The sequence below is a fragment of the Elephas maximus genome, chromosome 1, assembly GCF_024166365.1.
Source record: "Elephas maximus indicus isolate mEleMax1 chromosome 1, mEleMax1 primary haplotype, whole genome shotgun sequence".
In the NCBI taxonomy this organism is placed as follows: domain Eukaryota; kingdom Metazoa; phylum Chordata; class Mammalia; order Proboscidea; family Elephantidae; genus Elephas; species Elephas maximus.
The window spans coordinates 48261826-48277857 of record NC_064819.1 but is presented as its reverse complement, the minus strand read 5'-3'; the positions used below and the strand labels follow the sequence as shown (position 1 = coordinate 48277857).

The following is a 16032-nucleotide window of genomic DNA, read 5'->3' as shown; positions in this document are numbered from 1 at the left end:
TTAGAGACAATTCTCTTATAAGAACACACTATTAAAGAAAGGCTGCAGTTAGGTGGAATCAGAGCTCAGCTTTAAAATGTGTTTATCTATGAATGGAAAACACTCTCCGAAGGAAAAAGTTTAGAGTTGGAAATTTTTATTTCTTGCAGGGGACACTTGGAATTGACACTTGGATTGCCACAGGTGTCTTATCCCAGAACTTCTAAAGACTCTGTGGTAGGACCTGACAAATGCAACAACCTCGGTTACATCAAATTGACATTCACTGGACACCTACTGAGTGCTCGGTGGTGTGACATTCAATAGGGCTATAAAGATATCCAGGATAAGACTTTCAGGTCAGTTTAATTAGAAAAATAGATATCCAAGTGAATTACTAAGGGGGAGAGGTTTTATTTTGGTCTTTTCAGGTGATCAGTTAAGGCTCACAAGACCGAAAGTTTTACTATCAATAAGCATAGCATAGGCGGAGCACAGGCTATGGCCACTGGACTTAGAGACCGTGTGCCTGAGACATGGGCGACATGGGGTGTCCTGAGTGAGGGCTTCTTCACGTCAGAGCACCAGTGGGCTAATGACTGAAAGGATTGTCTCCTTTGGTGACTGGTGCCTTCCCCTCCTCCATGCTGGGCATGTTCTCCCACAGCCTAGATGTGAGTAAGGGAGAGCCCATCAGTTCTATTGGCAACAATATCCAATCATGCTGACTGTACCGTGTACTGACTAATGACCTTCTCGGGCTATCTGGGGACCGAATCACCACATACAACATTGTCTTTTTAATGTAAAAAAATTCCAAAGCCTTCAATTAACTAAAAAAATTAATTTTTAAAATGTAGCACATTTCTCCACTGGGTGTTACATCTGCAGTGCAATGAGCACTTGGGTGTGTGAAAAGAAAGGTGGAAAGCAAATTCCCCCATGGCCACCTAGGGCTCAGCCTGAGTTGGAGGCGGATGTCACCTGCCCCCCCTTGTGAATGGCACAGATATGAAGAAACAGTGCAAAAAGCCCTGACCCATTTAACCAGGATAGGGAAAGAACAAAAGCTTAAAGGTGCTAAATGTTTTCATTCTCTTAGTTCCAGGCTGGGGGATTAAGGCAGGTATATAGCCCTCTGTATTGACACATGTCCACGTAAGGGGGGCGCTAAACGAGGGCCAGTGTGGTGTTCAGATACAGAGATACATACGGTCTAAGTGAATTTTGCTTTACAAATAGTATTTTTTTTGTGACCTCAAAAATCATTTACAAATTAAGTAAGCATTGAAACTAAGAACATATGTTAATTTCTAGATCACTTGGGAGGATGGAACCCATTTTAGATAAGTGTGAAAGAATGCAATTGGTAATTATTATATTTGTTTCATGTTTAGCCATCTAATCTCAAATGCTACATTATTAAAAACAAAATGAGAATCCTTTGTGGGATATGATATTTCCTGCTCTTCTTTTTCTTGATTGTATTTTCTTTAACACAGAAGTTGGGGAAAAAACGACAACAGCTTCTATTCGGGCATTACACCCTCTCAGCAAACATGAGCACGGCAGTCACTTGTGTGGGCTCTTTCTCATCCGCATTTAGCAAAGGACAGCTGATAGACAGACGGTCATGGGTGGTGAGGAATGGATGTTCTGGAATGTCGCCTGCTTGTGCTTCTTCAAGGCGCGGACTCCTGGGGGTGCAAAGGCTGTTTAGCTAAATGAAATACTATCCTGCCACAACTTCCTCACTCACAATTCAATCATGGAAAATTCCTCCCCAGTGCTGTCACTGCAATCATTACACTCAGAATTAAACATGGTGTAATGGAGCAGCTGACAAACCCCAAGGTACTATTGACATGTCAGGTCTCACATTAATAACAAGCTTTTCCACACAGTGAATAGGAAAAGGCCTGCAAATGGGTCCTCACTTTGGAATTAATGGAATCGCTAACTATGCCTGCTGGACTTGTCTGTTTTTTCCACACACCGGCCTGGGCATGCCCAGGTCCATCAGCAGTGCTGCTCACACTGCTCCTGTCTTCAGTCACTTGCTTATATCACTTTAGAAACCTTCCCGACTCTCAAGCCCATTGTAGCCCGGAGACCATCTGGGAAGTTCCTTACTGACAGGTCTTCTTTCCCACCACCCGGTTATAGCCTCTTTAATCCGTACTTTCTCAAGCATCTGATATCCTCTCACTCCTCTTTGCCTTATTTTTTTAAATTTTTATTTATTTATTGCTTTTGTCTGTTTTTTACTGTCATTTGCCATCAAGTGTCTCCGACTCATGGCGACTCCACATACAACAGAACAAAACTTTGCCAGGTCCTGCATCATCTTTACAATTGCCAACATTTTCAAGTCCATTGTTACGGCTATTGTGTCAATCAATCTATCTCTCTCACTCTCCTTGGCATTATATTTCACTAAACATGATACCCTCCCACTATGGTCTTTCTCAATGACGTGTCCAAAGCAAGAATTTCAACAACGTTCTGTTTTGATCCATAAGGTTTTCATTGGTTGATTTTCAGAAGCAGATTGCCAGATAGTCTGTCTTAGTCTGGAAGCTCCACTAAAACCTGTCCAACATGGATGATGGTGGTATTTGAAATACTGCCAGCATAGCTTCAGCATCACAGCAACACATGCACCATCACAGTACAACCCACTGACAGGTGGTGGCTTTTGCCTCATATCCGTTAATTCTTCTCTTGGTTTCCTTCATCTTCCCTAATGCCTTCCAGCACTCTCCTTCCTGCCCTTCCATGGAGGCCCATAATGTAGAGAAAAGGAGATGTCTTCGCAATGCAGAGGCCTTGATCTAAGCCCTGTCTCCTCCTCTCCCAGTTACCTTATGTTATGTGTGTGACTTAACCTCATGGAGCCTCAGTCTCCCACCTATAACAACTTCCTTACAGGGTGGTTGCAAGACCCAGAGGAGAAAAACCTACATTCCTGTCACTTTATTTCCATCTCTATCTATATGAACAGCCTTGACAGCTCTACACAACTTTTACGGTATTAAAATTCTTGAATATTTCAGCTATGTGTAGTGAAATCAATAAAAAGCTACGACCAACCTCCTATGTTTGAAATACCCTCTAAGGCTGAGAAGAATTTAACTAGGAGGCTTTAAGGAAACTAAAAACTGATCTAATAGCAATGTGGATGGTTTATATTACTTAAGTTACATTTTTCTATGTGGGAGGAAAAACTGGGTGATGGTATTTTCTTCTTAGGTCCAAGTCTTAGATGTTGAGTGTCTGTAATAACCAAACCCATTGTCATCAAGTCAATTGCACTCATAGTTACCCTATACAACAGAGTAGAAGTGCCCCATAGGGTTTCCAAGGAGCAGCTGGTGGATTCGATCTGCCGACCTTTTGGTTAACAGCCAAGCTCTTAACCACCACGCCACCACGGCTCCATATATAATAAACCCACTGCCGCCGAGTAGATTCTGACTCATAGCGACCCTACAGGACAGACTAGAACTACCCCATAGAGTTTCCAACGAGCACTTGATGGATTCGAACTGGCAAGCTCTTGGTTAGCAGCTGTAGCACTTAACCACTACGCCATCAGGGTTTCCCATCTATAATAAATCTCCCCTTAAATAAGTAAAATATAAAATTCTCAAAGGCAGGAATTGGCAAACTTTCACTGTAAGGGCCAGGTAGTAAATATTTTAAGCTTTGCAGGCCATATGGTCTCTGTCACAACTGCTCGACTGTGTTGTTCTTACACAAGAATACATAAACTTTATTTACAAAAACAGCAGCAGGCTCAGTTGGCTCACAGGCCTCTGCTCTAAGGGATGCCTGGAGATTACAGTGACCACCAATGATGCAGAAAGTCAGAAATTATGGTTGGATGACAGATTTCAGGAGATACTACTGATAATTCTGGGATTATTAAGGATGTTTGGTTAATAATGAATGCCATCCTTTTTTTTTGACCTGAACTCATTCTTCTGAGAGAAAAATCAATTGGCTCAAGACTTTTTAATCTTGAATAACTTGCCTTTGAAAGTAGACTTGGATTCTATAGGTTTGTTGGCAATAGGTGAACCCATCTCAGCTCCCCCACCTGGAGTAGAGAGAGGACCACTTAAAGGAATCAGAAATCCCAAAAAGTGGGGAATTAACAATAACATTAATAACTGCTATTTGTTGAGCTGCCCTCCCCTTCACAAACCATGAGCACTGTGATCCACATTTTACAGAATACAGCTAGATTTTAGTTAAAACAAAAACAAAACCCTTTTGCCATTGAGTAGATTCCAACTCATAGTGACCCTATAGGACAGAGTAGAACTGCTCCATGTGGTTTCCAAAGAGTGTCTGGTGGATTCGAACTGCCAACTTTTGGTTAGCAGCCAAGCTCTTAACCGTTATGCCACCAGGGTTTCCAGTGTTAGTTAAGAGAGGGTAAATAATACACCCGAGATCACACAGGGCTGGGATTTAAATCCAGATGAATTACTTTCCATTTTGTCTCTATACTTCCCTCAGCAAAAGTAACACAACTTTCCCTGGGACACCTACCTCTTTCTTCAGATTCAGAACCAGAGGGGAAAAAGACCTCTTCTTCCTTTTACCTTTATTTTCTAGCAGTACGTATGTTTAAAACACAATAAATGTCTCCTGAGTCAGACGCTACTCTGTGCCAGGCATAAAGCTTTCATTATATTATAAAATCTACATATTTTTTTAATTTCCAGAACTAAACTGCAAGGAAATAAGGAAATGGAGGCTCAGACAGTGTAAGCAATTTGCCCAAAGTTGCAGCAGTTAACTGTGGAGTCAGAACTTGAGCACGGTTCTCACCAACTCCAAAGTATTTTCTACACGTACAGTCACGTTCTAGTTAAATGGTTAAACTCCCAGGCTTTCAAGCCAGACTGTCTGGAATCAAATTCCAACTCTTAGCACTTACTAGTTAGCTCACTCTACACAAATTGATCGATGATTCTGTGTCCTAGTTTCCTGATTTGTAAAATTGTTGTTAGGTACCATCGAGTCAGGTCCGACTCATAGCGACCCTATGTACAACAGAACGAACCACTACCTGGTCCTGCGCCATGCTCACAGTCATTGTGATTTGTAAAATTAGGATGATGATAATGATTTCCCTCTCACAGCCTATTATAGTGAAAAAGGGTAGCAGGCATGTAATAGACACCACATGCATGGCTTTCTCCATGGAATGTAAGGTCTCTGAATGCAGAAGTAATTGTCAGTTTTCTTCACTGCTTCATCTCTAGCACTTAGAATAATGTTTAACACATAACAGGCAATACTGTTGCATGAATAAAAAATGTTCAAACTAGAGTCTTTAGGCTGTGATTGGGTTCAAAGCTAGTTTGAATAAACATGGCTCTTTTTAACCTTTTCTAATAACTAAAATAAATTTGATAGGCAAAATTTAATGAATCTTTGAGGTCATAATTTGAAGTGTAGTAATGGAAACTAGTGATTGACTTAGTTCTTTCAATGTACTCAACGAAAGTAGATGTCAACACAAAGATGAAACAAGTTTACAGCACATAGCAGGTATGAAGAGTGGCTTTGGATACTCCCTGCTAGTTCTTTGCTACTTCCAGAGATGCAAGCTTATGGAATTCATTTTAAAATTCTATTCATCCTTCCCCCCCGCCCCTTAAATCTGTCATTATTACATGGACTTTTATCTCTGAAAGTTTGTTTTTACTAAGCTTGTGTCTGGTTTAATGTTGTGCATTCTAAAATCCAAGGCACTATTTAGTGGCAACAGCTGCTGGCAGCCACTGTAATCAATGAATTATGATTCCATTTACCTGGCAAGTTTGCCTTTGATGTCTACCCTTCAACATTAATGGGGGCCCCAGAAAGCAGCAAGGCCTCTGGGAGAAAGGGTAACCTCATTGGCGAGTTTGGGCAGGAACAGGGAGGATATATACACAGAAAATACAGGCATGGACGTACCTTTGGAACAAACATGCTTTTGCAGCTGGATTTATGTAGCGGCTTCTACTAAGCCCCATGTATTCCCAAAAGCACTACCGAGACACTGTGGCATCTTGGCAGAAAATCATTGTTAAGGTTTTATTGAATTTACGATAAGTATATGTGATTTTTTTTTTTTTTATATGTGATACTCATTTTTAGTGGCGGTTAACTGATAGCCTCAACACATAGCAAAGCACTGGGCTTCTTATCTTTCTCCCTGATTTCCACTTTGCAAATTATTATTTTCATTAAGTTTAAGCATCTCACAGAATTACACCACAGTAAGTTATGGAACCACCTTCTTAGCATGCTCTATCTACAGCAATGTACCCCCCAAAGAATCTTGAACACCTCAGTAATGTTGTTTGTTTTAATGTGGAATCCTCTATCTGTTTAATATAAACCAAATGAAGTGAATAAGTTTTGCTGTCGAAGCTTCTTCTGCTTACAACCAAAATAATTTGCAGGTTCACATGTGTCAGATTTGTAATATTTTTTTAAGTCAAGAAGAATTAAATGTGTATAACACTTTGGAAAAGTTTGTAACGAGAGATTTCCTCCTATTTAAAATGTCTATGCATTTGGGGAGGCGGAGCCAAGATGGTGGACGAGGTAGACACTACCTCGGATCACTCTTGCAACAAAGACTCCGAAAAACAAGTGAATCAATCACATACATAACAATCTACGAACCCTGAACAACAAACACAGATTTAGAGATGGAAAACGAACAAATACGGGGAAGCAGCAACTGTTTTCGGAGCCTGGAGCCAGCGTCCCAGTCAGCAGATTTTCTGGAAAAACAAGTTTCCCAGTGATGGCTCAGAGACAGCAGTCGATATCAAACCACATAAAGAAGCAGACCATGACAGCTTCTACAACCCCCCAAACAAAAGAATCAAAATCTTTCCCAAATGAAGATACAATCCTGGAATTATCAGATACAGAATATAAAAAACTAATTTACAGAAGGCTTCAAGACATCACAAACGAAATATGGCAAACTGCAGAAAAAGCCAAGGAACACACCGATAAAACAGTTGAAGAACTCAAAAAGATTATTCAAGAACATAGTGGAAAAATTAATAAGTTGCAAGAATCCATAGAGAGACAGCATGTAGAAATCCAAAAGATTAACAATAAAATTACAGAATTAGACAACGCAATAGGAAGTCAGAGGAGCAGACTCGAGCAATTAGAATGCAGACTGGGAAATCTGGAGGACCAGGGAATTAACACCAACATAGCTGAAAAAAAAACAGATAAAAGAATTAAAAAAAATGAAGAAACCCTAAGAATCATGTGGGACTCTATCAAGAAGGATAACTTGTGTGTGATTGGAGTCCCAGAGCAGGGAGGGAGGACAGAAAACACAGAGAAAATAGTTGAAGATCTCCTGACAGAAAACTTCCCTGACATCATGAAAGACGAAAGGGTATCTATCCAAGATGCTCATCGAACCCCATTTAAGATTGATCCCAAAAGAAAAACACCAAGACATATTATCATCAAACTGGCCAAAACCAAAGATAAACAGAAAATTTTAAAAGCAGCCAGGGAGAAAAGAAAGGTTTCCTTCAAGGGAGAATCAATAAGAATAAGTTCAGACTACTCAGCAGAAACCATGCAGGCAAGAAGGGAATGGGATGACATATACAGAGCACTGAAGGAGAAAAACTGCCAGCCAAGGATCATATATCCAGCAAAACTCTCTCTGAAATATGAAGGCGAAATTAAGATATTTACAGATAAACACAAGTTTAGAGAATTTGCAAAAACCAAACCAAAGCTACAAGAAATACTAAAGGATATTGTTTGGTCAGAAAACCAATAATATCAGATACCAGAACAACACAAGGTCACAAAACAGAACATCCTGATATCAACTCAAACAGGGAAATCACAAAAACAAATTAAGATTAATTAAAAAAAAAATGCTCATAACAGGGAATCACTGAAGTCAATATGTAAAAGATCACAATAATCAAAAAGAGGGACTAAATACAGGTGGCATAGAACTGCCATATGGAGAGTGATACAAGGCGATATAGAACAATACAAGTTAGGTTTTTACTTAGAAAAATAGGGGTAAATATTAAGGTAACCACAAAGAGGTATAACAACTCCATAACTCAAGATAAAAACCAAGAAAAACGTAACGACTCAACAAACATAAAGTCAAACACTACGAAAATGAGGATCTCACAATTTACTAAGAAAAACGTCTCAGCACAAAAAAGTATGTGGAAAAATGAAATTGTCAACAACACACATAAAAAGGCATCAAAATGACAACACTAAACACTTATTTATCTATAATTACCCTGAATGTAAATGGACTAAATGCACCAGTAAAGAGACAGAGAGTCTCAGACTGGATAAAGAAACACGATCCGTCTATATGCTGCCTACAAGAGACACACCTTAGACTTAGAGACACAAACAAACTAAAACTCAAACGATGGAAAAAAATATATCAAGCAAACAATAAGCAAAAAAGAAGAGAAGTAGCAATATTAATTTCTGACAAAATAGACTTTAGACTTAAATCCACCACAAAGGATAAAGAAGGACACTACATAATGATAAAAGGGACAATTGATCAGGAAGACATAACCATATTAAATATTTATGCACCCAATGACAGGGCTGCAAGATACATATATCAAATTTTAACAGAATTGAAAAGTGAGATAGACACCTCCACAATTATAATAGGAGACTTCAACACACCACTTTCGGAGAAGGACAGGACATCCAGTAAGAAGCTCAATAGAGACACCGAAGACCTAATTACAACAATCAACCAAATAGACCTCATTGACTTATACAGAACTCTCCACCCAACTGCTGCAAAGTATACTTTTTTTTCTAGTGCACATGGAACACTCTCTAGAATAGACCACATATTAGGTCATAAAACAAACCTTTGCAGAATCCAAAACATCAAAATATTACAAAGCATCTTCTCAGACCACAAGGCAATAAAACTAGAAATCAATAACAGAAAAACTAGGGAAAAGAAATCAAATACTTGGAAAATGAACAATACCCTCCTGAAAAAAGACTGGGTTATAGAAGACATCAAGGAGGGAATAAGGAAATTCATAGAAAGCAACGAGAATGAAAATACTACCTATCAAAACCTCTGGGACACAGCAAAAGCAGTGCTCAGAGGCCAATTTATATCGATAAATGCACACATACAAAAAGAAGAAAGAGCCAAAATCAGAGAACTGTCCCTACAACTTGAACAAATAGAAAGTGAGCAACAAAAGAATCCATCAGGCACCAGAAGAAAACAAATAATAAAAATTAGAGCTGAACTAAATGAATTAGAGAACAGAAAAACAATTGAAAGAACTAACAAAGCCAAAAGCTGGTTCTTTGAAAAAATTAACAAAATTGATAAACCATTGGCTAGACTGACTAAAGAAATACAGGAAAGGAAACAAATAATCCGAATAAGAAACGAGAAGGGCCACATCACAACAGACCCAACTGAAATTAAAAGAATCATATCAGATTATTACGAAAAATTGTACTCTAACAAATTTGCAAACCTAGAAGAAATGGATGAATTCCTAGAAAAACACTACCTACCTAAACTAACACATTCAGAAGTAGAACAACTAAATAGACCCATAACAAAAAAAGAGATTGAAATGGTAATCAAAAACTCCCAACAAAAAAAAGCCCTGGCCCGGACGTCTTCACTGCAGAGTTCTACCAAACTTTCAGAGAAGAGTTAACACCACTACTACTAAAGGTATTTCAAAGCATAGAAAATGACGGAATACTACCCAACTCATTCTATGAAGCCACCATCTCCCTGATACCAAAACCAGGTAAAGACATTACAAAAAAAGAAAATTATAGACCTCTATCCCTCATGAACATAGATGCAAAAATCCTCAACAAAATTCTAGCCAATAGAATTCAATAACATATCAAAAAAACAATTCACCACGATCAAATAGGATTTATACCAGGTATGCAAGGCTGGTTTAATATCAGAAAAACCATTAATGTAATCCACCACATAAATAAAACAAAAGACAAAAACCACATGATCTTATCAATTCATGCAGAAAAGGCATTTGACAAAGTCCAACACCCATTTATGATAAAAACTCTCACCAAAATAGGAATTGAAGGAAAATTCCTCAACATAATAAAGGGCATCTATGCAAAGCCAACAGCCAATATCACTCTAAATGGAGAGAACCTGAAAGCATTTCCCTTGAGAACGGGAACCAGACAAGGATGCCCTTTATCACCGCTCTTATTCAACATCGTGCTAGAAGTCCTAGCCAGGGCAGTTAGGCTACACAAAGAAATAAAGGGCATCCGGATTGGCAAGGAGGAAGTAAAATAATCTCTATTTGCAGATGACATGATCTTATACACAGAAAACCCTAAGGAATCCTCCAGAAAACTACTGAAACTAATAGAAGAGTTTGGCAGAGTCTCAGGTTATAAGATAAACATACAAAAATCACTTGGATTCCTCCACATCAACAAAAAGAACATCGAAGAGGAAATAACCAAATCAATACCATTCACAGTAGCCCCCAAGAAGATAAAATACTTAGGAATAAATCTTACCAAGGATGTAAAAGACCTATACAAAGACAACTACAAAACTCTACTACAAGAAAGTAAAAAGGACATACTTAAGTGGAAAAACATACCTTGCTCATGGATAGGAAGACTTAACATAATAAAAATCTCTATTCTACCAAAAGCCATCTATACATACAATGCACTTGCGATCCAAATTCCAATGTCATTTTTTAAGGTGATAGAGAAACAAATCACCAACTTCATACGGAAGGGAAAGAAGCCTCGGATAAGCAAAGCATTATTGAAAAAGAAGAAGAAAGTGGGAGGCCTCACTCTACCTGATTTCAGAAGCTATTATACAGCCACAGTAGTCAAAACAGCCTGGTATTGGTACAACAACAGGCACATAGACCAGTGGAACAGAATTGAGAACCCAGATATAAATCCAACCACATATGAGCAGCTGATATTTGACAAAGGCCCAGTGTCAGTTAATTGGGGAAAAGATAGTCTTTTTAACAAATGGTGCTGGCATAACTGGATATCCATTTGCAAAAAAATGAAACAGGACGCAAACCTCACACTATGCACAAAAACTAACTCCAAGTGGATCAAAGACCTAAACATAAAGACTAAAACGATAAAGATCGTGGAAGAAAAAATTGGGACAACCCTAGGAGCCCTAATACAAGGCATAAACAGAATACAAAACATTACCAAAAATGACAAAGAGAAACCAGATAACTGGGAGCTCCTAAAAATCAAACACCTATGCTCCTCTAAAGACTTCACCAAAAGAGTAAAAAGACCACCTACAGACTGGGAAAGAATTTTCAGCTATGACATCTCCGACCAGCGCCTGATCTCTAAAATCTACATGATTCTGTCAAAACTCAACCACAAAAAGACAAACAACCCAATCAAGAAGTGGGCAAAGGGTATGAACACACACTTCACTAAAGAAGATATTCAGGCAGCTAGCAGACACATGAGAAAATGTTCTCGATCATTAGCCATTAGAGAAACGCAAATTAAAACTACTATGAGATTCCATCTCACTCCAACAAGGCTGGCATTAATCCAAAAAACACAAAATAATAAATGCTGGAGAGGCTGCGGAGAGATTGGAACTCTTATACACTGCTGGTGGGAATGTAAAATGGTACAACCACTTTGGAAATCTATCTGGCGTCATCTTAAACATTTAGAAATAGAACTACCATACAACCCAGAAATCCCACTCCTGGGAATATACCCTAGAGAAACAAGAGCCTTCACACAAACAGATATATGCACACCCATGTTTACTGCAGCTCTGTTTACAATAGCAAAAACCTGGAAGCAACCAAGGTGTCCATCAACGGATGAATGGGTAAATAAATTGTGGTATATTCACACAATGGAATACTACGCATCGATAAAGAACAGTGACGAATCTGTGAAACATTTCATAACATGGAGGAACCTGGAAGGCATTATGCTGAGCGAAATCAATCAGAGGCAAAAGGACAAATATTGTATAAGACCACTATTATAAGATCTTGAGAAATAGTATAAACTGAGAAGAACACATACTTTTGTGGTTACGGGGGGGGGAGGGAGGGAGGGAGAGGGTTTTTTACTGATTAATTAGTAGATAAGAACTGCTTTAGGTGAAGGGAAGGACAACACTCAATACATGGAAGGTCAGCTCAACTGGACTGGACCAAAAGCAAAGAAGTTTCCGGGATAAAATGAATGCTTCAAAGGTCAGCGGAGCAAGGGCGGGGATTTGGGAACCGTGGTTTAAGGGGACTTCTCAACTGGCAAAATAATTCTATTATGAAAACATTCTGCATCCTACTTTGAAATGTGGCATCTGGGGTCTTAAATGCTAACAAGCGGCCATCTAAGATGCATCAAATGGTCTCAACCCATCTGGATCAAAGGAGAATGAAGAACACCAAGGTCACACAATAACTACGAGCCCAAGAGACAGAAAGGGCCACATGAACTATAGACTTACATCATCCTGAGACCAGAAGAACTAGATGGTGCCCGGCCACAATCGATGACTGCCCTGACAGGGAGCACAATAGAGAACCCCTGAGGGAGCAGGAGATCAGTGGTATGCAGACCCCAAATTCTCATAAAAATACCAGACTTAATGGTCTGACTGTGACTAGAGGAATCCCGGCGGTCATGGTCCCGAAACCTTCTGTTGGCACAGGACAGGAACCATCCCTGAAGACAACTCATCAGACATGAAAGGGACTGGACAGTGGGTAGGAAAGAGATGCTGATGAAAAGTGAGCTAATTATATCAGGTGGACGCTTGAGACTGTGTTGGCATCTGCTGTCTGGAGGGGGGATGGGAGGATAGAGAGAGTTGGAAGCTGGCAAAATTGTCACGAAAGGAGAGACTGGAAGGGCTGACTCATTAGGGGGAGAGCAAGTGGGAGTAAGGAGTAAGATGTATATAAACTTATATGTGACAGACTGACTTGATTTGTAAATGTTCACTTGAAGCTCAATAAAAGTTAATAAAAAAAATGCCTATGCATTTGATTGCCCTATAGGCAGGAAGATAAGGATTAAAGAAAGCTGGGAGGTTGACTTTCTATATACAGTAAAGACTCTGATGTTTGGGAGCCCCTTGGTAAAATTAACTCTGACGTTAACAGTGTGTAATAAGAACTTGGTCCAAAATGCCAGCAGTGAAGAGAAATAAGAGTTGCCATGAGACGGTTTCTCCATAAACTCTGATGAGCCTTAGAATATGGCAAGTTGCCCTGATGTTTATTCTTCTATTAAAACAACCACTAAAAAATGATCAAGTATCTATCATGGGTCAGAAATTATGTGCAAAGCATCTTATATCTTTCATTTCATTTCATCTTTCTATGAGATAGGTAGATTATTATCCTTGTTTACTGATTAGGAAAAGGGAAGAAAATGGGGATTTGTAAATGTCAGGTAACTTGCCATGAGTTGCTAGGGTACTATGCAGCAGACCCAGGACTGAAACCCAGATAATTTGCCTTTGGGGCCTGAAGTCTTACCCTTTGCCCATGAACTCTCTACTGGGACTGGCAATAAACACATTTTAGGTTGACTACGAAAACAGTTGCATAGGGACATCCTACAAGTATAATCCTGTTATAGGTAGTATCATCATAAACAAAGAAAATACATTCAGAATAAACAAAAGCCAGTTGTCTTGTGGCCCTGAAAATAGTGTTGTGTAACTGTCTTAGTTATCTAGTGCTGCTATAACAGAACTACTATAAGTGAGTGGTTTTAACAAACAAAAATTTATTTTCTCACAGTTTAGGAGGCTAGAATTCCAAACTCAAGGTGTCGTCTCTGAAGGAAGGCTTTCTCTCTTTGCTGGCTCTGGAAGAAGGTCCTTTTCTCTTTGAGCTTCTCTTTCTGGGTGATCTTCATGTAGCTTGGCATCTCTCTTCCTCCATCTCTACTACTTTTGGTTACTTGTTTTAATCTTTTCTGTATCTCAAAAAGATTGACTCAAGATACACCCAACACTAATTCTGCTTCATTGATATAATGGACAACCCATTCCCAAATGGGATTATAACTACAGGCATAGAGGTTAAGATTTACAACACACGTTTTGGGGGAAAATAATTCAATCTGTAATAGTAACTAAAATGACTTTCATCCAGTAAAACAATTCTAACTCTTTAGAGGGTAGAATTTGGGGAAAATGATAATATTACAGTACCCTATAAACTCTGTTTTTTGTTTTTGCATCTCAGACTAGTGTTTCTACATCTTACTTGAGTTCATTGTTTAAATAAACAAAAATCCCTGCACGTATTTCTGTTTTTCTGTAGACATGACAAATCTGAGACTCAAAGAAGTTAGGAAAATTATCTAAGATCATACAGCTAGTTGGTAACAGAAATGGAACCCAAACTAAAATCTTACGATTTCAGGTCTAGTGAAGTATTGTCCCCTTGTACACACAAAAGTGGTTTGAGAAATACACTCAACACTGTGTTTGTTCTTTCTCCTCCTAGGGCGCTACCCTCAGGAAAATAAGGGCACCTACATCCCAGTGCCTGTTGTCCCAGAGCTACAGAAGGGAAAGTGGGGCGCTAAAGTTATCACGAGAGAGGACAAGTCCGTCCGGCTGTCTGTCCAGCCGTCCCCAGGGTGCATTGTGGGCAAGTTCCGCATGTACGTTGCTGTCTGGACCCCCTACGGCATAATCCGCACCAGCCGGAACCCAGAAACGGACACGTACATCCTCTTCAATCCTTGGTGTGAAGGTAAGGGACGGGTGTCCATTTTTCTCACGAATAGACATGTATCACATATTTTCAGTGCATCCGAGGGGTAGCAGGATTGTTCTAGACGACATTTCCCTTTCCTATATATACTGTTCTCCATTATTTAAATAATAAAAAAAAAAGATATTATGCAAAACCTGTCCTCGGTGTGCAAATACGAGGGTAAAACCTGTGCATGTGAAGTTAATGCTGCCATACATTTATTTATTCCAGGGAGTAGTCAAAGATACCCAAAGTTGCACAGTTAGTTAATTGTGGAAATGCGTGTTGATTTTTTGCTCGTGTGTATACTATGGCTCTGTTAAGAAAAAAAAAAAAAAAGGATTTCTTAAACTTGACTTTCAAAACAATTAGGATCCCTGACTCTGACTTCAGGAAAACAGAATAAACTCAGCCTTGTCCATCAGGAACTTGCTTCTGTATCTCCTAATTCAACAGCAGGAAGCCTGAATGTCTAAAGGATCCTATAAGTTTGTTTATATGCATAATAGGCACAAATTTCAAAAGTCATACCTCTGGATGTTCAAACATGTAACTTCATTTTAATTATAATACAACTTAATCTTTACTGCTATTTTGAGTCTTCTGTCTGCTGCAGAAACTTTATCTAGTCATATCCAAATAAAAAAGCCAAGTTCAACAGTTTTTCTGAGTTCATTTTAAAACCTCAGTGACACACAGAATTCCCTCCCCATTCCCACCTCTGCCCTTCTGCCCCTGCCCCCCTCCACTTGCTCCCATACTTAATATGGGGCAGATTTTAAATTGCAGACGTCAGTGTTGCAGCAGCATCGATGCGGGGGAGGGTACACGTTCAGATCTTAGGAAACAGGGAGTGAAATGTACAAAAGCTGAGGTAGGACGAACAGATATATGCATACCCATGTTTATTGCAGCACTGTTTACAATAGCAAAAAGCTAGAAGCAACCAAGGTGTCCATCAACGGATGAATGGTTAAATAAATTATGGTATATTCACACAATGGAATACTACGCATCGATAAAGAACAGTGACGAATCTGTGAAACATTTCATAGCATGGAGGAACCTGGAAGGCATTATGCTGAGTGAAATTAGTCAGATGCAAAAGGACAAATATTGTATAAGACCACTATTGTAAGATCTTGAGAAATAGTACAAACTGAGAAGAACACATACTTTTGTGGTTTCGAGGAGGGGGAATGAAGGA

At 39.2% G+C, this 16032-nt stretch overlaps 1 protein-coding gene across 1 annotated transcript in view; it reads left to right on the top strand.

The window, feature by feature from the left end:
• The window catches only part of F13A1 (coagulation factor XIII A chain), a 235778-nt gene that overhangs the window by 56309 nt on the left and 163437 nt on the right, over positions 1 to 16032 (top strand). The window contains exon 4 of the mRNA XM_049882606.1: positions 14571 to 14822. Coding sequence (XP_049738563.1) covers positions 14571 to 14822 — 252 coding nt within the window. The remainder of the gene's footprint in view (positions 1 to 14570; positions 14823 to 16032) is intronic.